At 38.5% G+C, this 26,875-nt stretch overlaps 1 protein-coding gene across 1 annotated transcript in view; it reads right to left on the bottom strand.

Annotated features, from left to right (window-relative positions):
• The window catches only part of jag1b (jagged canonical Notch ligand 1b), a 75,067-nt gene that overhangs the window by 27,598 nt on the left and 20,594 nt on the right, over positions 1–26,875 (bottom strand). The window contains exons 3-4 of the mRNA XM_062058492.1: positions 3,689–3,740; positions 1,492–1,749 (exon numbers count right to left, since the gene is read on the bottom strand). Coding sequence (XP_061914476.1) covers positions 1,492–1,749; positions 3,689–3,740 — 310 coding nt within the window. The remainder of the gene's footprint in view (positions 1–1,491; positions 1,750–3,688; positions 3,741–26,875) is intronic.

The following is a 26,875-nucleotide window of genomic DNA, read 5'->3' as shown; positions in this document are numbered from 1 at the left end:
TTTATGCTAAAGTACTGTCAGCACAAATACACTTAAGTACTATTATTATGAGAGGATTCATATGTCACATCTAAGTGGTTTATTTGGTCATGCTGATGACAACATCTGAAAATAATTATAAGTTGAGAAGTGAAGTAGGGCTGGGCAATATGGACCAAAACTAATATCCCGGTATAATGGCGATGAACGGTATATAACGGTATTTTAAACAAAAAGCGTTTACCTTAAATTAAACATCACATTACTGTAACTACCAGTGTTCTGAAAAATACTTAAAAAAAAAGTATATATTTATAATTACTTGTTACCGTACTTAACCAAAAAATACATGTAATTACTCTTTAATACATGTAAATAATTACTAGGGAAAGTAATTAATGCATAATTAAAAATAATTTTATGTCGTATGTAAAATCACCAAAAATGATTCACGGGCGCGGCCACCGCTGCTGCTCACTGCTCCCCTCACCTCCCAGGGGCTGAAGAAGGGGATGAGTCAAATGCAGAGGACAAATTTCACCACACCGAGTGTGTGTGTGACAATCATTGGTACTTTAACTTTAATGCAGTTGAGAAAAATGTATTAGAGCAGTGTGTGTGTGTGCTTTTAAAAGGCGGTGTCTGTTGCCAAGCGACGTGTGACATCAGTGAGGCTTTCATCTGAACTGCTTTTGTTAGCTTTAGCAGTTAGCAGCGACAGTTGAATCTTTTTACCGGCTTGTGTTACCTCTGGTTAATAAAGAGGAGCCGGCAGCCACCCCCGCCAGCCACCAGAGCTACGGTGCGTTGGCTGTGCGCGAAGGCGAATCTGGCAGGGGGTTGGTGTCGGCAATACGCAGTAGCGACTCCGGACGCGCGCTAGACCTTTCCTACACGCTGGACCCTTCTTCAGCTGCGGTGCCCGCCGGGCCCCCCCAGAATATTAACAGACACAACGATGTAGAAAAATACGGCGCGAGGGAGTTCACAAATCGGCGTTAAGAAATGTATATGTTGCTAACTAACAGACCTTGTGAAAACAACCTAATTGAAGAAGGTAAAATTGGCAATTCTACAGTGGGAGCGTTATTTGACATCCAAATCGGCCTTCCCAAACTTAAAGTTGCATTTTTTTACGTAGCTGCGTAATTCAATAGACCCCACTATCAAGTTACGCAACTGGTTGCTTTTTTGACGAAGATGCTAAATTCGACAGAACACCGTAACAAAGACACATCAAAAGATACGGGTATGGCGGTATAGTCTCAAATGGATACCCGTATAGTCTCAAATGGATATCGCTTTCTAAAAATATACCGTACCAGTATATTGCCCAGCCCTAAGGTGAAGTATTCATATACACAAAACCATCCATTCAGCAGCAATGACCAAGCAACAATGTATCAGCATTAATCACAAACAGCAGTCTGCAGTTTCATAACAATAAGAATTCAGACCTTCGCAAGCTTCAACACATTTTCTAGTCAAGACGGTCATTTCAGGGCATCTCACCTGTGTTGCACTCTGGTCCAGACCAGCCTTCTAGGCAGGTCTTGTTCCCATTGTAGTCACACGTGTAATGCCCAAAGAATTCATCCCTTGGCCGACAGAACTTGTTGCAGCCAAAGCCATAGTAGTGCTCGTCGCAGCTGACCCGGATCTGGTACTCAAACTGGGCCACAGGGCCGTTGTGAGTCAGCTTCTGCCAGCGCGTGTTTGGGTTGATCATGCCTGAGTGTGAGGATTTCTCTATCAGCTTCCCGTCTGCACCTTGAACACGAACACAAGTGACCTCATAAGCACCGGATGCAAGATTGTTGTTGCGAGGATCCAAAGTGTAAGTGTGAAGGGGACAGTGTGCTGGAATGCTCCATGCACCTTTAAAGCACACAACATGATCATGCAGTGTCTAACCAAAAGAAAGCCCTGAGCACATGATAGCTGATTATATGTAATCAAAGCAAAAATGTGTACTGGCGAGGGAAAGCAAGCGAAAAAGAGAAGGCAGCTTTTAATGAGCACTTTTAACTGCCTTTTCCCCCTCACACTCTTCCTTACCAACTATCCAGAACTCAGGTTTGAAGCTTGATGCTGCCCTTTACGTCTGCTCGGGCCAGGACAGAACCACAGTCGCCATAAATTATAGTGTGAAGACACCAACGCCACTTTCAGTGCTGGGGCCAGTGTGCATCAGCATTTTTTACCCCGGCTCACATACAGTGTCAAGTTAAGCTTTTTTTGAATGTCTGACTATGTTGTTGACAACACTTTCACCGATACCACACACACACACGCACACACACTTTTTGTTCAAACACGAGGGGGGTGGGGGGGTCACGGCTCTATCAAGAGGACAAGGACTAACCTGGGCCACTGGACCTTGCTCCAAACACACACAGCTAATTTCCCCACAGCGCTAAATAAAGTTTTCTGAATATGAAACACTAAACTAGCGCTATACACAGAGGCTACACTGTACACCACATACAGGACTCACACACGCATGCAATTCTTGTGAATCTTTCACCTGGGGGAGAATGAAAAAATGTGTCACGGCCGTTATTTACTGTGCTCACACGAGTGGTGGGTGCTGACCGGAGGGTTAGTCGCTCCTCTGTGTAGTATGATGCAATACAAATGAACAGGAGGGGAGAGGTTGGCTCACTGTCATTTATTTACCATGCTGGGGCGGGGTGCAAAGAGAGGTGGTTACTGGAATCACAGGGACCGGTAATATTTCACAGCGCCCTGGAATCTAGCGTCTCAGCTATGTGGCACTTCTTTAGTGTGCAGCAGGCTGCAGTGTTGAGGGTGGCACATCCCTGCTAAGTGTTGCCTTGCTCGAGGCTGAGCGCAAAGTACACAAACTTTAGAGAAGTCACACTCCAGCAAAAGAAATGACTGCATTCAGAAGATATTAGCTACATACTTCAGTGACGTCTATTTAAAGCTCTTTTGAAGTAGCAAAATGAGACAAACACACTTTCGAGGCTCAATGTAAGAAAATAACGGGGGCTTCACCAACATTGAGCGTAAGTTCGAGGGGGCTCTTCACACCAGTGCCCTAATAGATCTCCATGAAGCGCCAAATATGGCAGAAAAGACCGAAACCTTGTTGACCCTATGTACAAACAAGCATAGCCTCAAAGTCTGCTTCTGTCAACAAGCATGCCATCGCCAACCATCAGGAATAGTAAGATCAGATCATGGCACTAGAGGCCCACCTTGGCACGGGTAATATAGATCAACAAACCGGCCCCCACTTTCGTGCATGAACGGTGGTTGCGGGAGCAGGCCAGGAACGCTTCACGCCCCAGTGACAGTGAGACTGCATGACCCCTACCCTGGCGGGCAGCACCTGCCATCACTCATCGCAGCAGAATGAAAACATTTTCACTTCATGTGATGTACGCCGCCTGCACACTTCCTACTGAACCCCTGCCCCCTCCCTTTACTTTACACGCCTGCACGCCTCCCCTTCGCCTCAACCCTCATTCCCTGGTCTCCTGCTACCCCTCCTTACAGCCACCTGACAACACGTTCTTTTTTCAAGGCGCACACTCGCCCAGGAGACTTTGCGGAAAGAGAGTAGATAGGGGGCTCAGGAAAAATTAACTTCCTTTTCTGACATTGCAGACGCTGTTGTGAAAGACAGACAAAAAGAAGGAAAGGGAGGGCAGGCAAATGGGGTGCAATATATTTCACTCACCACTGGTTTCATTGTTGAAGTCCAAAGCTTCCACTATCAAAGTGTAGGATCTCTGAAGAAGACAGGACAAAAATGGATTGTTAAAACATATTTGAAAACATCTGTATATACCTGTAAAAATGCAGCTTTGATTTGTTTATTGGAAATAGCAAATGATCACACATGAAACTCATCCTAATCACATCTTATAGAAGATCCATCTCGCAAATAAATCCTCTGTGAAAGCTAACCAACAACAACAGTTTTTTTGATCTGATTAAAGGGAGGATAAGCTTGCTTTTTTTATTTTTTATTTTTTAATTTTTTATTTTTTTTATTTTTTAAAAGGGGGGTTAGAGAAATGGCAGGAAAGATGAGCAGACAATCCCCGCAGGAGGAGCATCTACAGCACAACCCCCGTAACCTAGCCGGATGACACTGCACTGACTCCTGAGTAATGACTTCAACAAGTCATAATAAAACAAAAAGTACACAAAGAGGGATAACGCAGGCAGCCACGCCAAAAATATGTCTTCATCTCAGCCACAAAAACCTTGCTCGCTTTTGAAAACTGTTTTCTCCCCCAAATAAAGTTTTCCACATGTTTACAAAATGTGGCCAGAGACGTCAGCGGATTACTTCTAAAGTTCTGAGAAAGCAGATCTGTTTTGCAGTCAGAGAGATTTGCAATTTCATGCTCATTTAAAATACAGCACTACAAAAGGCTGTGAACCATCCACACTTGACAATTCAGCGTCACAAATAAACATGAAGGACAAAATAATGAAAATAAAAATAACTATAAAAGTTTGGGGGAAAAAGCATTGGAGAAAATGAGAGAACGCTGCATTCTTACATGGTTGTCTGCACTCATAACAACACAAGGACTGATTCAGGGTCAGTAGCACTCAGGCCAATATCAGCTTACACATTCATGCTGCCCTGCACCAAAGTCACAAGGGAGCAGACAACATGCCTGCGAGTGCACACAACAAAGTGTCATCCACTTCCAGTGCTCACACATCCACATGCTCAATTGTCACACTTTCACCCCAGCAACTCTTCTTGGAGGCGCTCGTTGTCGTTACAATGACCTCATGGCCAACACACCTGCTCAGAGGAAAACCCCTGATGGCTCTCAACAGAGGGAGAGTGGCAATGAGTCACAACTCTGCACCTATTTTTCAGCTGTGCCCGGTTTTGTCAGCCATTAAACTTTCTATCTCTCCAGCAGACATTTGTCTCATCGTGTGCCAGCGTCTCCCTGCAATCAGAGCGCCTATTACTTGAAACACAGCACTCATCATCAGCATACATGGTAGACACTGACTCACAACTTGGCTGCAAATGCAACACACACACACACACACACACAAACAACGGTGGAAATGCAGGACCTAATCAGCAAATATCACCGCCCAACACACAGCTACATTAATAGGAACTTGGGTCCACTACAACACCACTCCCCACTCCCAACATTGTTATTACTTTGGTGTTCCCCTCATGTGTTCTCGATTACAGTCCACACTCCAGCCTGTTGGACTACAACAACTTTTTTTAAATCAGGGGAGACATCCTGCCTTCATCTAAGTCAATAATAAATGAGTGTAGATGTCAAAGGAGATATAAAACATCAGTAGGAAATATGTTTTGGTGTAAAATTAAAGTGTGTATGTCCAGAGACTCAATTTCTAAACTCCTGTTTCCATATCAGTCAGTACATGTCTAAGCACTAAATTAGTCCGATTTCTCAAATAGTTCAGCTCTAAATAAGCCCACTAGAACCCATGGAAACACCTTAATCCGATTGAGATCGGTTTTTCAAAAGTCTGACTAACACCTGGATTATGCGATTGGAAACCAAATCTCTTGAGTGGGTGTGTGCGGCCAGAGAGGACCCTTCGAATGGCACATGCACCAGTCTCAACATGCGGCATATAACCCAAAAGCAGATACCATTCAATAAAAGCATAGCAACAACTGTAATGAAGAGAAGATTATTTATTTGCTTCACAACGGCGTGGCAAAGTTGGGAGATTGGCCGTGCCAGCAATCTGAGGGTTACTGGTTCAATCCCCACCTTCTACCATCCTAGTCACATCCGTTGTGTCCTTGAGCAAGACACTTCACCCTTGCTCCTGATGGGTCCTGGTTAGCGCCTTGCATGGCAGCTCCCGCCATCAGTGTGTGAATGTGTGTGTGAATGGGTGAATGTGGAAATAGTGTCGAAGCGCTTTGAGTTCCTTAAAAAGGTAGAAAAGCGCTATACAAGTAGAACCCATTTACCATTTACAAATTGAAAGAACAGAACATTTTGAAGGGCATTGATGGTAGAAAGAAAGAAACAGATTTATTTAAGGAAGTAGCTAAGGAAATGTAAAATGCTGGCTTAATATGGACTCCCGTACGAAATACGAATGAGATGAAAGATAATGAAGTACGTATATTAAAGGCTAATTATAAAGCGTACACAAACATCTTTACGCTGCTTGTGTGCACTCCAAACTTTTCGCACAACTGGCAAGATAGTCCAGGACAATAGCAACCTTCATCTGGTCTTTTCTGTCAGACTTAAAACTCCTTCCATCAATCCACAGAGCTTTTTGATGGAACTCTGAGACATTGAAAAGTTTAGTTTCCGTGATTCTGCATCTGAAAATTCCTTCGAAAAAACTCTTCCGCCAGTCTTCCTTTGCTTTGGACCTGCAGCTGCCCGGATACATTCCTGGTAGTAGCGTCATGTTTGTAACGCAATCCAAGATCATCTCTTGATGCTGTCTGCTATTTAACGTCAGCATAGCCAATAGAGACATAATATTTGTAATATGTGCCAATATTACAGTGGACATCACATACAACAAGTTGTAAGGATCCGCAAATGGTTAGTGTGACACCATAGGTCAACCGGAAAAGCAATAGTTATCCGCAAAAATGAAATAAGCACCCCAAGTATACGGGAGGCCAATGACGTATGAACAATATTTACATTAAAAGAGAGTGTATGGACACTTGGACTTCAAACGTAGGTGTGAAAATACAAAAAAAAAATAACTATTTGAGAAATCAGACTAATTTAATGTATGGAAATGTAGTGAGTGCTGTGCAGAGCGCAATAATGAAGCCATATTTAAAAAGTCTCAGGGTTTCCCCCAGATTGTTAACATAAATGCATCGGTGGGGGCGTAGCTCAGGGTGTGGTCAATGTGACATCATTTGCATAATGATGATGATGCATTATTTTTGTTAAAAAGGCTAAACAATGTTATACATACATTTAAAAACAAATCTGTGTTGTTAATTAGTATAAAAATATCTTTCAGAGCTCGGTCCGCATTGCCGGCAGTTAGTCTGACCCATTTCCAATGAGGGTTAGACTGCGCCAGGGCTGCCCTTTGTCACAGATTCTGTTTACAACTTTTATGGACAGAATTGCTAGGCATAGTCAGGGCGTTGAGGGGATCCGGTTTGGTGGCTGCAGGATTAGGTCTCTGCTTATTGTTCACAAATAAAGGGAAGAGTGGATCATGAGAGTGACAAGCGGATCGGTGCGCCGTCTGCAGTGATGCGAACAAGATCATTGAAACTAGTTTCCTCCATCGGGTGGCGGGCATCTCCCTTAAAGATAAGGTGAGAAACTATCATTCGGGGGGAGCTTAAAATTAAGCCACCTCTCCTCCACATCAAGAGGAGCCAGATGAGGTGGTTCGGGAATCTGGTCAGAATGTCCCACGAACGCCTTCCTAGGGAGGTGTTTAAGGCGTGTCCGACTAGTAGGAGACCCTGGGGAAGGCCCAGGACACAGTGGAGAGACCATGTTTCCCAGCTGGTCTGGGAACGCCTCGGGATCCACCGTGAAGAGTTAGACGAAGTAGCTGAGGAGAGGGAAGTCTGGGCTTCTCTGCTTAGGCTGCTTCCCCCGCAACCAGACTCCAAATAATTGGAAGAAGATGGATTTATTTCTTATATTGTTTTGCTCTATTTTTCAATTGTTGCTTACTCTAGAACGTACTTTGTTGAGAATATTTCAATTTTCTAGATATGTCTCCAATCCTTTGAGTGACTTTTCTTTAATATTAAAAATGACTAGCAACAAACCTGGTATCTTTTTCTGGTGGTATCCGAGACTGTAGTCATATTTAGAGACTCACATCACTGGATGTCTGCAACCAACAGCGAGCCTGACGTCACACTTGCTTGGTGCTGCTGTTTAAACTGCATTTTCTCTTCTTAAAAGCCACCACGATCCTCTTAATATTTGCATATTTTGTAGATTGCTGTACAGTATATATTGGATATAATAAAGTACGTCCACATACCAAAAAGGCTGCCTGCCCTCCGGATAATCCCATGCTTATTGCTTACGTCATCACAACATCCAGATTCAGTAGCACTGTTTTGGTGATAGAAATATATATAAAGTATATATATTTTGGGGTCGCAGGAGTGCTGGAGTCTATCCCAGCTGCATTCGGGCGGAAAGCGGGGTACACTCTGGACAAGTCGCCACCTCATCGCAGGGCAAACACAGATAGACAACATTCACACACTAGGGCCAATTTTTGTTATAAATGATTCATTAAATATATTACATGAATTTGTTCTCACATAAAATCCTTAATTTTTAAGTTGTGGTGGATTTAATTTTAGCATGGAGGGCCACCTCAATCAATATCATGTAGGGGAAACCCTGAGTCTATACCATGATTCCTCATAGCAGACATGTTCTTCTTTCAACCACAAACTCGACAGACTGTGTCAACAGTGCCTCCGCTGGCTGCAGCCAAGTAGTGCACATTTGCCTTAAAGGGGAACTACACTTTTTTGAAATACTGCCTATTGTTCACAATCATTATAAAAGATATGACGGATGTTTTTTTTTTTTTTTATGCATTCTAACTCGTAAATAAACGCAAATAAAAGTCTGCTTACACCGGAGTTATTAGGAGGTTCTTTATTCCACCTATTAAACCCAATAAAAAAACATCCAAAAAGCACCAACTTACTCTACTTACATTTTGTGACTTGAATATTAAAGTATTAGTGATATTGTTATTACAAGCTCTATCGCAGACAAACTATAGCGGCACCGTGATCATGAGCTTGCTAGTCTATGTTGACATGATCGACTGATCAGCTGCTACCTCGTTTCATGGATCGTCAAACTTTAATGTAAATTATAAATAATGCATCTCACCTGGGTAGAAGGACGAGGACGTATTCTGAAAGTTGGTACACTTTGACAGCCAATTTAGACGCGGAATTGGCGTGAACGACATGAAAAGAAGCTTAGTTCCACCCCCTTTTTCTTCGCAAGGATTATGAGTCATTCCTCATCTAAAACAGGAATATTTCAACATTTTATCAGTCGGCATCCTAATGACAGCAGACATTGCACAGTAAGTGATATTTTATTATATTTGTCGGCTCTCATGAAATCTGCAGCGAGTAGAAATCAGTGATATAGTGGGACATTGTGATGTGTTTTTTTATATTAAAGCGCAACGTATGCTTAAAATGCGTAAAATTTGTAAATATTAAAAGTTATTATAAATGTGCCCGTTAATACATTACATATTTACTTACATCATGCATATAAAACCTTCATGGAAGTGCTTGGATTTTTTTAAGGGCTATATAGGCAGGATAGAGTGACTCCATTTTAAGCAGACCTTTGATCACATTCATTTAATATTTAGAATGCATAAAAAAAAAGAAAAACATGTGTTCTTGTCTTACATAGGGATGGTGAATGCAAAATTCCAGAAAAAGTGCAGTTCCCCTTCAAGATGCGATTAGGGATGCACCAATTACCTGTATTAATGATAAACCGCGACAAAACTCCACTCACTAGCTAGCCTAAATGCTGCTTAAACATGAATAAAATAAATAATGTATTTTCCCATTTCAAACGTCATACCCAATCTAAACTTGTATAAACACATTGCTGTCTGAACAACTAAGCTATTCAATTGTGCACACTGAAACTACAGGCTGCACGCTCTTAGAACAAAATGTTAATCTATGGTGATATTTGTGAAGAGCCTTGTAAATGAACCTGTGTGACGTCACAAACTGGAGCCATAAACCTTTTTAAATTTAAACAGAAGAACATGAACATATATCAACACTCAATATTATGAATCTTAAAAAGACATGTTAAGTCTTCTTAACATGTAATGACATGAATACTTAACATGTCATTACATGTTAAGTCTTTAACATGTAATTACATGTTAAGTCTTCTTAAGAGTCATATTATTTTTCTGCCAAGTAAAGTATATCATCTGTCCTAAAAAAAAAAAAAAAAAAAATGGTTAAAATGTTTTAATGTATTAGTACTTTTTGAGCACATTCAACAACATTGTGATAATGATAACCTGAGAATATTTGGCCACAATAACCGTGTTTAGGGGTACAAGGATATGAAAATGTCATATAATGGTTATTGTGACCAAAATTATCTTACAGTTACACAGTCACCGTATCGTTGAAAGTGCTAAAAAAGTACTTATCTGAAATCTGTTAGGTTTTTTTTGTTTTTTTCAAATAAGTAAAAATAATATTAATCAAACCCACGATTTTGAATGTTTGGTTTATCTTATGCTTCACTGATAGTGTTTTAGTCTTAGTATTTTATCCGTTTTACTGGCTAAGCTTTTATTGTTTTGAATATTGGTTTGTACTGTAGCACTTTAAAATGTATTGAAATGAAAAGTGCGTAACAAATACAATTTATTATTAGGGCTGTCAAACAATTAAAATATTTAATCGCGATTAATCCCATTGTTCATAGTTGACTCAAAATTAATCGCGATATCACAGATAGGTATCATTTTTCATCATTAATAAGTGTACCCTATAACTGATCATTTTCAGGGGGGAGGGGCTATCCCAGCTGTAATCTGTGATATTTATACTTGAATAAATGCTTCTGATATTCTGTACATTACAATTTGTACAAGTTAATGGTTTCATATTGCGGCATAACAATGTTTTAACCTTCTCTATTAATTAATCAAATGTAATATTGAGCCTGCTAATCATTCTGAAATTGAGGACTCGACCAGAACATGTTATAAAAGAAGGTACACAATATTTCAGCCAGCCAGCCTTTCTCTCATTAAAAGCCGCCAGTGTCAGGTGTGAAGATCGCTGTCCGCAGGTATATCTCGAATATATTAAAGTACATCCACAGCGCGGACAGGCTACCTGCGCTCCAGACAACCCTGTGCCTATAGCTTACGTCATCACATCGGTTCCGGGAGCACTGTTCCGGTGATTAAAGTAAGTATTTTTCCGGCCAAATTTTCGGTGCATCATTAGTCTATAGGGCGCAAATAAACTATATATAGCCATTCATACTGTAACTACCTGCTGGTGTTAATGTGTATGTTAGTGTGTTATGATGGTCATTTTTCCCATGGTCTGTGAACACACCGTGTCGGCACAGAATGAACAAGTGTTGTGTGTCTTGAAACGAAGCATGGAGACAGACGTGTGTGCACGGAGGAAATACTTGTCGGAATTGGGCCCATTATTATGAAATTGGCAATTAAAGCTAAAAACTAAGTCAGAGATTGTTTGTTTTCTCCTGGACGCTACAATACATTATATTAATTTATTTTGTTAGGTGTGGAGGCTAATATGAAGCCGTACATTAAGGAGAAACTCTAAATCTAGTTAAACCGGATGTATCGCGTAACACTTTTATTTTGAAGCCGGAAAAGTGTGATCGTTTTGAGAAAGTGTCTTGACATGTTTTAATGTCAGATCGACTGTTGGCAATACAAAAAAAAAAGTCTCCTTTCGACAGCCTGCCGACCGTCTTTCATTTCTGTTGAGCTATTATATAATTTAACTTAGTAAAGCAGTCACAGTAACAATCTAAATGTTATGTTAGCACTGCACCTTAACCGTAATCTGAACATGGAAGTGAAGCACCCACCTGCAGGCCTTTGCGACAGGGATGTTGCCTCTTCACACGGCGAAAAATAGTATTTTCTTGTCAGGAGAACAACTTGCCTTGGCTTTATACCTGATATTTCCATAAGGTAGACTTCTTTTGTCCATTTTTGCTCACTTGAGGCTCATCAGTAGCAAGTGAACTGCAGCCAAGTTCCCCCGCTACGGCACGGCCCGAGTGTCAAAAAGGAAGTGGTCGCATTAATTGCCCGATAAAAACATTTGTGCCATTATTGAAATTTATAGTTAACGAGTTATTATTGCCTTAACTTTGACAGTTCTAATCATTATCGTTTATTATTTCTGGTGGGCATTGTGTCCGACTCAGTTCAGCTGTCCTTGAACGCACCGTAAAAACACCTCAGCCTCTTTTCCTCTGAGGAAAGATCACAGAGATACTAAGAGAACACAGCTTGTAGGTTCACTGTACACAATTTAATATCTTAGTTGCTCGGACAGCAACGTGTTTATACAAGTTCAGATTGTGGTATGTCGTTTCTTAATGGGGAAACAATCATGTCTCTTATTTTCATGTCAGCATTTATAAGCACGCGAGCTGGCGCCAGTCAATTCACGAGTTTATCGAAGTGCAGCTATCAATCTGGATTTTTCGATAATTTGAGTTTAAATTGTTTATAGTAACCATCGGGAGTTTTACCATGGTTATCATTAATACTGTCTTTAGTTACAGCCACCGTAATATGACATTTTTATCGCGTTACAATACATCACTAGATGTGAACAATCAATTTCTCTGAGTCGACTGAACTAGGTTTATTATCCCCAAAAATGTACAGAACCTAAGTAAAACCTAGTTTCTGGTAAAAAACAACAACTCACAACAGATTAAGTTGCACACCATTTAGTTTTTTCCCCGGATATTTGACCGTAAATTTGATCCATGCTGTGCTATATTCAGAGTCTTTAAATGTGCTTTTCCTCTCATTGTGATGATTTTTACACTGCCTGTGTTTACTATGCACAAAAGTCCTACATGCAGCTCGGTCTGATTTTTGCACCAGTGTCAATATAAATATGTCCTTTTCAAAAAGGAGAACTTAAATTGACACGCACATCATGAGGATCATCCACGTCTCATAAATATTACCATTAGTCACTATTGCAACATTGCAATTGACGTAACTGTGACTGATACAAGAAGCAAAGGAAGACTCTTTAATTTTCTACAGTTGATCTTAAAGTGAGCTCTGAAACAAATATTTTCATCTGATTTTCAAGGAATATCATGTTACTGAAGGACAACAATGGCCAAACCTAATTCCTCCCCCTAAGGGTATACCGACCTGCACCTCACACAGAAACTTCCCACTTTGGCTAAAAAATAAATACAACACTGAGGTGGATTGTCGTCATGGTGCGCAACGTTTAATGTGTTCTTGGCAAATTCCTTTTCAAGGTCGATCTCCAACACACCCATCTCTTGCAAGACTTAAAACTTGCCTGAACATGGAGGTGAGGGAGCTACGCCACCATCAATTTACACCACTTTTCGCTTCACCACTTTTCAGAACTTTAAATACATGTTTCGTAAACAATGCCCAAAAGATAGAGACAAATCAAACTCACAAAATAATGCTTGGGACTCACGTAATTCATGTAAGGTTTGAACATATATTGCTGCATCGTGGCAAAAACTTGAAACAAAACCTTTTTTTTAGAATGCAACAAAGGGTGCGGCCAAACAGATTGGATATGATGGCAACAGGTAGCTATATTAACTAGAAAAGCACTCAGAGACCTCAGACCTCCACCAGGCCCCATCTGCCTAGAGTAAAAAAATGTTAGAAAAACTCTTAAATCCAGGCGGTGATCCGGATCCCCTTTAAACTGCAATCACGTCTTCCTTATTCCATTTCCAATATTTCCTTGAAGTTTCATCAATATCCACCCAATAGTTTTTGAGCTATGTTGCTTATTGATAAAGAGACAAACAAACCCCAGCAAATCAAAGTGTAAATGAAATAGACAAATCTGTGCACGTTTGTTTGTATCTGTCGCTTCCAAACATGCTGCAAAAGAGTTTAATCTTTGCATTGGTGTACGCACCTGGTTCTATAGCAGAATGAAATAAATTGAGTGAACCCTTTTATTAGTCATCCACACTACAAATATATGTACCGTATTTTCGGACTATAATGCGCACTTAAAATCCTTTAATTTGATCAAAAATCGACAGTGCTTCCATAGCCTGGTGCGACTACTGTACCGATTAATTCTGGTTGTGCTTACCGACCTCAGCAACTTTATTTGGCACATGGTGTAATAAGTATTACCAGTAAATGGCAGTCGCACATAGGAGAACCGTGTGATATCGACTGCAAGATGATGCTAGCAGGCAAGCCAAAAACTTTGATGTTTCATTGAGAATATAGAACATTAAATCTGTATGTTTTAGTACATCTTTGGTAATCTATGAAGCCGCACCACTTGATGGATCGTCGGCGCATTACGGCTACCGTAGTCAGATGTACTGTGCTTCAACATACGGGTATTATTATGGTGTGTGTAAAAGGACCCCACATGGGAGACATTATCTGACGTTTTGTTTCGCAATATTATGCAAAACCAACTTTTCTTACCTATTGGCACCTGCTGTGTATTTGGGAACTGCGTAAGTCCCGAAAATATGCGCACACTCGCCATTGTAGTCTGTGTCGATTACGTAGTCTTTAAGCTCCTTTTTTTACCCTATATCCTACTGTTGTGGGGCATTCATCCTCTGCTGTTGCCATTTCTAATACAAAGTAGCGTACACTTCTAGTTCTAACTTATATCTGTCACGGAAGCACTAAAAACTGCCAGTACGACAAATATGACGGGGAGATGACGCTGTCGAAGTGGAGTCACGTAAATAAGACCGCCCACCAAAGAGACGGTCAGAAAGCTATTTGAAGATGGTCTGTAAAACAATCTATGCAACATTTTGACCAAAGAACCACCATTACATGTTATGTAGACCACAAGCAAGTGTTATAAATGTATATAAAAAAAAAATCATTTGACTCCTCTAATGCGCCTTATAATGCGGTACACCCTATGATCCAAAAAATACGGTATATATATTGCTAAATAACTGATAGACAGGCAAACTCCAACGTACACATAATATCTTGGCAGAAGTAATTAAAAGCAGTTTTCATTACAGACCGCAAAATACCCACCAGCATAATCTAACAGTAATTCTCAAACTGTAGTACGTGCACCACTAGTGGTACACGGCGCTCCATTTAGTAGTACGCCAAATAATTACTTGATTAAAGTACAAATTATCCATCCATCCATCCATCCATTTTCTACCGCTTGCCCCTTTCGGGGTCGCGGGGGGTGCTGGAGCCTATCTCAGCTGCATTCGGGCGGTAGGCCATTATATTCTCCTATATTCAAACATTGTTCTGCTCAAACTGTGTGTAATGTTACAGTGGCCAAAAATATTAAATGTACTTGTTGAACAAAACATCTGCCTTGTTTTAAATGAACACTTGGGCCTGCTACACTACTTTAGTTTAATGTTGGTCATTATGGTGGTACAAGTGTTTTCTGAAGTGGTAATTGGTGATAAAAGTTTGAGAACCACTGATCAAACACTTGTGGTCGAAGTAAAAATGCATTCCCCTTTATATAAGATTTATCTTACCTTAAATTATCTCTGCCCAATTTTGTGATCTGTTACTTTTCATCAACAAATAAATGTATTTTTGGCTTTTTCCTGTATTTGGACTCCCTAAACATGCATATATAATACAAGTGAAGCTATTTTTTCAAGTAGTAAATTTGTTTTTCAGATAGAACAATTAACTACCGTATTTTCGGGACTATAGAGCATACCGGGATGTAAGCCGCACCCACTAATTTTTAGAGGAAAAAATATTTTCCTTATATTAGCTGCACTGGACTATAAGCCGCAGATAGATACTTTGTGAAATTACTTATTTACCCAGAAGCATTTTGTAAATGTTTACTTACATACCTTAATTGTTTCTAAACGGTCACTGTAACAGCAGTAAAACGGCTGACCAAACAAAACAGAAGTCATAATCCTGGACGCACAAGCTGTGGAAGCTAGCTTTCCAATCAACTAAACAGACTCAATAAGTCCACAGTGACGTTTTGGTCAATTAACAAAACTGAAACAATGCAAAAAGAGTGTTAATAATAAAGAATCTGACAAAAATAATTGTAAACGTGTTAGCATAGTAGCTAATGCCATGTAAAACGCTATGGACGGCTACAAGACCAAACGGCAACTGTACTTCCGGTAGGTTTGAAAAAAAATCTAAACAGAAGAGCAATGCAGCCACTGCAGCACCTGCAGTGCGCAAACTCATCCATAAGGTGGCCTCATAGCACATACAATAACACATCAATTAGGTGTGTTTGCTTGTTTTTTTTTTATAAAACATTTATTTTATAGCCGGCTGTCAGCAAAGAAAAATCCATAAATTAGCCGCACCGTTTTATAAGCCACAGCGTTCAAAGCCTAGGAAAAAAGCAGCGGCTTATAGTCCGGAATTTACAGTATTAATTATTATTAACTTTGATTAACCATTCAATAGGTGTAACTCATACAAATCAATACAAATAATGAAATCTTTATTAATGACATGTTAAAATTGCCATTTCAATGTTGATGATGTGCATTTATTAGAAAAAATGAATAAAGGTTATCGCAAGCAAAAAAATAAATGACAAAAGGTTTTATTCATCTCTCTTCTCTAAAATACGCAATGAGGCTATAAAAGGTGTTTTGTCCGATATATTACTCGATCACTAAAATCATTGATTTCCTGCCGACACTGATTAGGGACAAAGTCATTAGACCCCTAAAATGCCTCCAGCGTACAGAAGCCTTTTTTAGAGCCTCTGGAGTTCCTTTCTAGCCAACAATGACGAAGAAAATTGATGACTGCGGCCCTAACTATTATTATTATGGTCTAAAATCTGTACCGCAATATATATTGCAGCCTCTGCTGTAACGATGTAATGATATACTATTTGGGATATAAATAATATAACTACTTCAAAACGGGTTACAAAGGCTCCCAATTGGGCTGCTATACAGTAACATATTGCGCCATTTCCGGTTGTATTACACTGACACCTCAAATTTTCAAGATTGTTGAATGATTACATTTTTGATCATAATTAAAATCAGACAAAAACACAGAATGGTGGTGCAACAACACCAGTTATATATTCACATTAGTCTCTTAATTCCTTGTATTACATTAAATAAAAGTCAATAGTGCAAAATAACTAAACAATAAGGCAAAAACTATTGGCTCTAATTTATATAATTTTGTTTGTGCCCTTAAAGCCCTCTTGAGTGCAGGGAATTATATACTCTGTTTATAAACAACAGTGCAGGGAATTATATCCTGAGTTTGCAAACAATAACAAAAATGAGGAGCGATTTTGAGATAAAAAATATTGATCTATTTACTGTAATAACAACTATATAGTATATATATATATATAGTATATAATAACAACTATATAGTATATAATAACGGTTATGCTGTAGCTTTAGCATTAGCATGGCTTTTTGTCTCCTCCTACAATGAGTAATACAGCATGTTGAGCTCGTCCTCATCCTCCGGTGGTAATGATAAATGTAAGATTTGCCACCATGAAAGCGAGGATTACCGATTTAGAAATGGCTTCCCATTGTGGACGGACATTAGCTGCTAGTTCGCTAGTGAGGACACTACGTTACGTTGAGGACGTGTCCATAATTGTTGCTGTCAGAGTTGCCGCACACAGCTAGATGGTGTAATCTACATGCATTATTACAAAATGACAATAGTAGGGCTGCACGAATTTGAGAAAAAACCTACCGTTTTTTTCTGAGTATAAATCGCTCCGGAGTATAAGTCGCACCGGCCGAAAATGCATAATAAAGAATGAAAAAAACATATATAAGTCGCACTGTTTTTGGGGGAAATTTATTTGATAAAACCCAACACCAAGAATAGACATTTGAAAAGCAATTTAAAATAAATAAGGAATAATGAACAACAGGCTGAATAAGTGTACGTTATATGACACATAAATGACCAACTGAGAACGTGGCTGGTATGTTAACGTAACATATTATGGTAAGAGTCATTCAAATAACTATAACATATAGAACATGCTATACGTTTACCAAACAATCTGTCACTCCTAATTGCTAAATCCGATGAAATCTTATACGTCTAGTCTCTTACGTGAATGAGCTAAATAATATTATTTGATATTTACGGTAATGTGTTAATAATTTCACACAAGTCGCTCCTGAGTATAAGTCGCACCCCCGGCCAAACTATGAAAAAAACTGCGACTTATAGTCCGAAAAATACGGTAATTGTTCTCTCCAAAATTGCGATTCGATTCACGATTTTTATATTTTATACACAAAAATGCATACAACTTGGAAAATAAGTGAAGGAAGACATGTTAGACCTTCAGACTGTTAAACATATTCTTGTTTCAAGGTGCCAATATGCAATATTTTTCTTTAACATATTTGGCCATATGCAGACAGACTCAGAGCTTTTGTCAACACCATGCTCTTTAACTGAAGAAATAATTGCTAAAACGATACAGTGTTTATAATGTTATAATATATAATAATGCAAGAAGAAACTATTGAAAAAATATACAAACTTATTTCTCATTATTGTAGAATTGTTTACCATAGTGCTGTAATTGGACGGTAAATAGCGTTTATCCTAAATAAACAAAAATGGACTAATTTCTGTAAGCAAAAATGTTACCTTAATAGATATTGAACATCTTAAAGTTCATATTTTTCTCAGTTGGAAAAATGAGGTCGGACCTTGTCTTTGTGTTTGTCATTACAAGATCATGGCATTTTTGCTCTTTCGTCTGTGTAGATGGGCTCATATCGCCCATCCAATTTGAAGTTAAAATATTCCCACAACAAGACATTTGGCTTTGTAATCTTATATTTTTATTCCTAATTTGTGTTATTTTGTGGCACTTTACACTGGCGGGGCGACTCTCTAGGCTCTCTCTGGCCAAAAAAAGATTGTGAATGACTGAAAAGGGGGGTCCCTCTGTTCAGTTAATTCCACTGTTAAATAAACACACTCAGGTGCTGAGAGCAATGCACAAAGTAAGAGGTCTTTCTTCCGGTTTGAAGCGGGAGACGAACAAATGCAAGGCTCAACAATTATGATTGGCGAACATGTCTATCACTCAAATGCCGGTGAGGGCGGAAAAGAAAAAAAACCTCAGCCCCTTGCGGTTATTTACCGCACTAAATAAAACCTCAAAGTCGATTCGATGTCGATTACCGTAATTTCCGGACTATAAGCCGCACCTGACTATAAGCCGCACCAGCTAAATTTAGGGGAAAATACAGATTGCTCCATATGTAAGCCGCACCCGACTATAAGCCGCAGGGTTTTGATGTGTAATTACCGTAGTATATAGGGGTTCCTGCTACCACGGAGGGTATTGTCGGGACAGAGATGACTGTTTGGGAACGCAAAGCGTCCCATTTATTAACAATAAATCTTTCAATCATTCACTCAAACTTTCACATCTTTGACATGGCGAACAGCATTTGTGCAGAGTACAAATAATACAACGGTGCAAAGTAATACAAAGTGCTCGCCTGTACGTTATCAAAATAACCAGCCTACCGGTATATGAAAAGTCAGTCTTTAATAATTTTGTCATCGTCTTCCTCCTGCATACTAAAACCACCGAAATCCTCTTCGTCGGTGTCGGAGAAGAACAGGCCGTAAATAAGCCGCACCCTTGTATAAGCCGCAGGGACCAGAACGAAGGGAAAAAGTAGCGGCTTATAGTCCGGAAATTACGGTAATCATGCAGCCCAAGACGATAGCAGTAAAAGTTCTAATGTATCTAATTTATATGGTGTATACCAGTGGTCCCCAACCTTTTTGTAGCTGCGGACCGGTCAACGCTTGAAAATTTGTCCCACGGACCGGTGGGGGGGGGGGGGTATTTTTACGGACTGTATACCTGCAGGCTGTATTGATCTATATTGATATAGAATGTATATATTGGGTTTTTTATGTTGATTTAAAAAAAAAAAAAAAAAATTATTATTTTTTATTTATTTATTTTTTAATTCTTGTGCGGCCCGGTACCAATCGGTCCGCGGACCGGTACCGGGCCGTGGCCCGGTGGTTGGGGACCACTGGTGTATACTGTGCAACCCTTAATATATATTCAGTTCAGTTTCAGTTTATTTTGAACATGCATAAAATACAATTACAATGTAGTGCATCACATATTTCCAGTTGTTTCATTACAGCATGTCTGAAAAAGAGTAGGAAGAAGCAGAGCTTATTTAAGCCTACCCCTTTTCCTATCATAGCAGTTTTATCCCATTTATTTGGGTAACAAAACAGTGAATAAATAAATAAACTATAAGTAAACTAACAAATATTAAATACATCAATAATATTGAAAATGGATGGATGGATAATCCTTCTATATTTTTAGACTGTTCAACATGTCATAATTGTTCTTCTTTGTACTTTGTGAACACTTGAACAGTTTCTTAAAGTGAATCATATTAGTGCTTTGTTTGATTTCCTTGCTCAATCCATTGGGATTGAATTCCACACACTGATATGTACGTGCATACAAATGTGTTAAATTAGATTTTCCTTAAAAGTTATATTTCTCCTCTTTTGTTGAGAATAATTGTTTGGTAATTTTTGGGGAGCAGGTTATAGTTTGCTTTTTACATAATTTTTGAGATTTGCAAATGCACCAAGTCATTGAATTTCAATATTTTTGATTCAATAAATAAAGGGTTTGTATGTTCTCTATATCCAACAATATGCATTATTCTAATTGATCTTTTTTGTAACACCGTTAGTAAATGAAGCATACATTTGTAGTTATTTCCCTATATTTCTGCACAATAACTCATATGGTAACACTAGCGAGCAGTTGAGAATATGAAGTGATTTTTGGTCCAGAATATATTTTGCTTTTTTCTCTATTGACATGTTTCTTGCTACTTTATGTTGTATATTTTTTACATAAGGTTTGCAGTTCATTTCATCATCTATTATTATACCCAAAAATGTCGGTTTCCTTCACCCTTTCAATATCTACTCCATCTATTTGTATTTGTCTTTCCCTTCTGTTACCAAATAGCATTATTTTAGTTTTACTAAGATTCAAAGATAGTCTGTTTTTGTCAAACTATCTTTTTAATTTGTTTATTTCTTCTGTTGTTTGTATTAGCTTCTGTGTGTTCTCTCTGAACATAACGCAGCCGTGTCATCTGCAAATAGTACTAACTTTAAAGTCTATTGTAACTTTACAAATATCGTTTGTATACAGATTGAACAATTTTGGTCCGAGTATTGATCCTTCAGTACGTCGCAAGATATTTTCAGCTCTGTAGTCGTTTGTTCTCCTATCTTCACGTATTGCTTTCTATTGGTTAAGTAGCTTCTTAACCAGTTCAAGACCAACCCTTTGATGCCATTTCGTTCTAATTTGTTTATTAAGATATTGTGATTAATTGTGTCAAATGCTTTTGTTAAATCCATAAACACTGCAGCAGCACATTTTTTGCCGTCTATTGCATGGGTGATCTCTTCCATTATTTCAATTTATGGCATTGATGTTGAAATGTTGGCTCTGTATCCGTATTGGTTGTCTGAGTGTTTCATATTTATTGATGAATGTGTTCAATCTGTTGTTAAACAGTTTTTTAATAATTTTATAAAATTGTGGAAGTAGAGAAATAGGTCGGTTGTTTGTAAATCTTAATCCTAAAACTATAGAAAAATTTAAAAAATTCCCCTCCAGATTCAGGTTTTTGATTAAAAAGCAACACTATTGATGATCCCATAAAAGGTCCCTGTCCAAGGGAACCTAAGTTAACTGCAGTTTATTTGCCCCCATTTTCACGAAAACACATTTCAGATTAAAAAATAAATAAAACAAATATATCACTATAGGTGGGATCCTTTTGGCACCTCATGATTCAATTACGATTCAGGAGCTATTATTAGATTAAAAATCAATTATTGATGCATTTTTATTTTATGTATATGGATGCATTTTTACATTTCTTTTAGTTTCACTAAATAACCTTTAATAACTCGCAACTTGTAAAAAGAGTGCAATTGTAAGAAGAAACAGTTCAATAAGTTGCCACATACAGTATATGCAAAACTGGAACATAAGTGCCCTAAAACAAAGGAGCTGGTTGGAACTCGGTGAGGTGGCTCGCTGCGGTCAGCCAAATTTTAGAACTGTCTGCATTACTTAATTTACAATAAATAATCGATTGACATTTACTAATCGATTTTACAAATCGCCCATGTCTGAATTGTGATGCATCTAAAAATGTATTATTTCCCCCACATGTATATATCTCTGTATAAAGTAAACTCATATCTCATTTGTGTTTTCTGTTTTACATAAACAAAAATGACTTTTGTTTTATATTTATAAATTTAAACAGCATAAGTTGATTATCCAATATAGTCTCTGTCCATTGAAAGGCATGTATGTTTTTCTGTTGTGTAAAATGTTGGTGTTTCATGCTTTCCACTGTGGAACAATTATACCATGGACACAAAAATACAAAATTTAGTGAGAACAACGTCAGCAGTAGCTTAAGCCTAAATAGCTTTGCAATTAATGTGGTTCTAAGCCAAATAAACACTTCCAGAATCCAAGATAGAGACTAGACCCTCGCTCCATGACAATCAATTACTCCTAGGTGGTTATCAGCTCGTCTGACACTGCCAGGTTCACTTTTCCCAGACTCCCAGCTGACTCCCAGTTTGTCTTTGAACTGCAGCATGCACGCTCCCGACTGCAGCAAGCGTCTTATCTTTTCCTGGCCAAACAGCCGCTGTCCAACAAGACAAGCAACATAAGCAGCAAAGATCACATTAGTTCAAATCACAAAAAAACACTCCTCTCACGACTAAGGGGATTTTCCGAACGGTAATGCTGCTCTTTGAGTCATATGATGTAGCCACTCAAGGTAGTTTCCGTTTTTATTATTAATTATTATATCATAATTATATTGTATATTAATAGAGCCTATAATAATACAGTATATTTTAAATGTATTATATGTAACTAATACTAATTTTCTACAACACTCCTTGTGTGTACATATACATACATATATACATACATACATACTTATATACACATACATATATACATACACATATACATTAGGGCTGAGCGATATATCGAATATACTCGATATATCGCGGGTTTGTCTCTGTGCGATATAGAAAATGACTATATCATGATATTTGAGTATACGTTCTCACACGGTTGCTTTTAGCTGCAGGCATTACACTTCAGGCATTTCTCACTCTCTTTCTTGTCTCTCCTTCTCACAGAGATAAAACAAGCGCACCTTCTTACATACGTCACATACTGTCGCGTGTGCAACGTCATACGCCCTCGCATGGGTAAAGTTAGCTGTGGTGCTAACCAGAGGTGGGACCAAGTCATTGTTTTGCAAGTCACAAGTAAGTCTCAAGTCTTTGCCCTCAAGTCTCGAGTCAAGTCCCGAGTCAAGACAGGCAAGTCCCGAGTCAAGTCCAAAGTCAAGACTGGAAAGTCTTAAGTCAAGTCCCAAGTCCTGCATTTTGAGTTTCGAGTCCTTTCAAGTCCTTTTAACCACAGACTAATATATTTACACAGATTGTGTATGCTTTTAAAACGCTGTATTTATTCATTAAAACAAGTGCATTTGAAATTGCAGGAAAAAAACTGATATTGCACTTCATAATAGCACTATTAACCAGTCATTTTAAACATTTAACTCATTCCTTTACAGAATAAACACATTGGAAAAAACTAATGCAACTGTACTTATTTGCACAAAAGTGTTAACATTGTATTTCCATGGCATATTGCATTGTAACTAGTTCCACAGCAGTTTCTATCCTGTTCTTACCTTATTTCATTGATCTCATCTCATACGGTATGTGTGTTGATGTGTGCGTACACATGAAAAACATAAATACACGAACATAACAATGAACAGAGGTGGTACTTTTTAGATGTCAGGGCCCTTTGCAATATGTACACATTCTTAATATAGTATACATTTTAACTGACCTTTATTTGACTATGTTTGTCTTTTTGTAGGTGGCTAAAATATGATATTGACCGCCGTCTAACGTTACATTACTGTGTGTGATACATTGACTTACGTAACGTTATGCAACCCTGCTTAAAAAAAAAATCACTTGACAAAAAGTATGAATAAAGTAGCAAACTGCAGTGGACGCAACAGATTGCCGTGTTTGCAATGACGTTATAACCATAGACATCTTATAAGTAGACGCAGCATTGGCTGCTGTGACGTGAGCAATTTGGCCGCCATCTTGAAGTGGTGATGAGGAGCCGGCGAGCAGCCTAAACTGACAGTTGACAGGTAGAAAACAAAGATGCCGAGCTGGTGTTCAGCGTTTTCCTGCTCAAATGAGCGGACTGTTGAAAATAGGAATCGGGGGATTACTTTACACAAGTAAGATTTGACATTAACGTACTATTGGTTGCATTTTGTGAAAAGAATATTAGCACAGAATTGAGAAGGAGCAAAGATCTTCAATATTTGTATGTGAAAATCACAAATACATTTTCTGTTGGAGGATGACCCCCTACAGGGGTTTGGTTTACAAACTTTCAGCCCCACCTAAAACCAGCCGCCACTGATTATGATGCATTCTCATTTTAGGCTAAATATAAGACAATACTTTCTTAACAGTATAATTGTAACTAGGAATAAGTCTTCAAGTAATAATATTCAAATACTAACATTGTTGGGTAAAACAGAAAGTGGTTTTATTCTGAATCCAGTAAAACAGATTGGTAGTTTTAGCTGATATAAAGACTTGCAGGTGTTTATATATGTTTATGTTTAAGTATTTGGCAGAGGCTTTTATCCAAAGCGACATACATAAAAAATACATATAAAACAATCACTGTAAACATTATCATTTAAGGGAAGAATGTAATACAAAATATCAATACAACGTGTCAAGACAGAATAAACTCTCTGCTGCTGCAGCAACAGAAATACAGTCTATAGGTCCCTAAGTTGTATAGATATCTAATGTATTCATACATTGTTTATGTAGGATATACGCATGTATATATAACCTAATCATATTGTTTCTTCAACTTAAAAATAGCTGACCGTTTTTTTCCCCCTTCTCTGCGATTATATTCCCAGTTTTGATCTCAGACATCTGGTCACTTATAGCATATACGAATATTCTATTACTGTTAAGCAAACTATGAATAATAAAACACACCAAAACATGTGTCCGTTATCATAGCTACACGTATGACAAAAAACCGCGTGAAAATCAGTGGTATTCAGTGAGGTAAGATGAATTAAATTGTGCTGACAGTTCATTGCTCCTGCCAAATGAATTGCACTGATCATCACTCCAAGATGGCGGCCCCGCGTCTCGTCAGCACCAGTAGGCAGTAGCGCTCGATGCTGCGTCTACTTATAAGATGTTTATGGTTATAGCGTTAGCAGTGAGTTTACAGCCTCACTGATTTAACTACACAGCAAATAAAAGTCACGTTACTTAGCCAATAAACATTAGCTTACATTCAAAACGTACCCTTCTTTGTGCATCTTCAAATGTCGAACGAAGTTGGAAGTTGTTGAGTCTCCGTCTGTAATATTCGAACTGCATGTTTAGCATACTGCAATTCGTTTTTTGTTGACCAAGTCGTAGTTTTTATACCCAAACGAAACCAACTTTGGTATAAATCTTTCTCACTGGCGTAATGTTTGACAACTCTTGTTCGGTGGTTGTCCTGCAATTTGATTGGATGAAGGCTGTGGGATGAAAACAACGTAGATCTAATTTGATTGGCTATTGTACTGAGAGCACACACACTGAAACGGAGCACACACGCTGATAGATAGACAGACACGTACAAAATGAAAGCTACGGAGCGCTTCTGAATAACTTTTTAATCTTTGGGTTTTGGGGAAAGTAGCAAGTCATGTCAAGTCAAAAGGCTCAAGTCAAAGTGAAGTCACAAGTCATTGATGTTAAAGTCTAAGTAGAGTTGCAAGTCTCTTTACTTTTGTCAAGTAGAGTCTAAAGTCATCAAATTCATGACTCGAGTCTGACTCGAGTCCAAGTCATGTGACTCGAGTCCACACCTCTGGTGCTAACGGTGTGGTGCGAGTGGTAATACGAGAGAGAGAAAGATGTGAATCTGGTAACAAATGAAGGAAGAAGAATTGATTCCCAAGAAAAACAGCACGGGGTCCATCGTCAGGCGGTGGTTTAGCTTCAAGCGGGAATGTGTTGAACAGACAACCGTAATATGTCAAGTATACGGCAAAAGCGTTGCTACAAAAAGTAGCATTACTGCTAATTTGTAGCATCATTTGAAAAGTCACCCGTTAGAGAATGAAGAGTGCTTGAAACTCCGCATGTCAACATCTCCGCCGGTGCCACACCAACAAAATGCCCAAGCAACCATTTCCAGATCAACACAGTATGAAAAAAATAGTCAACAAAAGAAGGAGATAACGTCCGCAGTTACCTACCACATAGCGAAGGACATACACATTTGATTTACTATTATGCAGCTCATTTTTATTTGACAGTTATTGAAATATATTGTGTGACATCATGCACAAAAGTGCACTTTATTTGTTTTAAACTATTGAAGTGGCGTTGTGTACAAAAAGTGCACTTTCTCATTTAGTGTTTTGATATGTTATCTTAGTGACATCATGCACAAAAGTGCACTAATAGCTTGTTTTAAAATGTCTGACAATCTTGCACTTTCTGTTTTGGAAATGACATGAATGTTTGTGCCACTGCTTAATAACTGTTTAATAAATACAGTTTTGGTAAATTGACTTAAATGTGATTTCCCTCTCTGCATGAAAGTTTAAAATGAGCATATAGTAATGCAGTATGAACAAGAATGTTTTAATGTAGACCAGGGCTGGGCGATATGGCCTTTTTTTAATATCTTGATATTTTTAGACCATATCGCGATACATATCTCGATATTTTGCCTTAGCCTTGAATGAACACTTAATACATATAATCACAGCAGTATGATGATTATATGTGTCTATTTCAAAACATTCTTGTTCATACTGCATTAATATATGCTCATTTTAAACTTTCATGCAGAGAGGGAAATCACAACTAAGTCAATTTACCAAAACTGTATTTATTAAAC

This window comes from Entelurus aequoreus, linkage group LG09 (genome assembly GCF_033978785.1).
Source record: "Entelurus aequoreus isolate RoL-2023_Sb linkage group LG09, RoL_Eaeq_v1.1, whole genome shotgun sequence".
Classification (NCBI taxonomy): domain Eukaryota; kingdom Metazoa; phylum Chordata; class Actinopteri; order Syngnathiformes; family Syngnathidae; genus Entelurus; species Entelurus aequoreus.
This window is presented reverse-complemented; position numbering and strand designations above follow the sequence as displayed.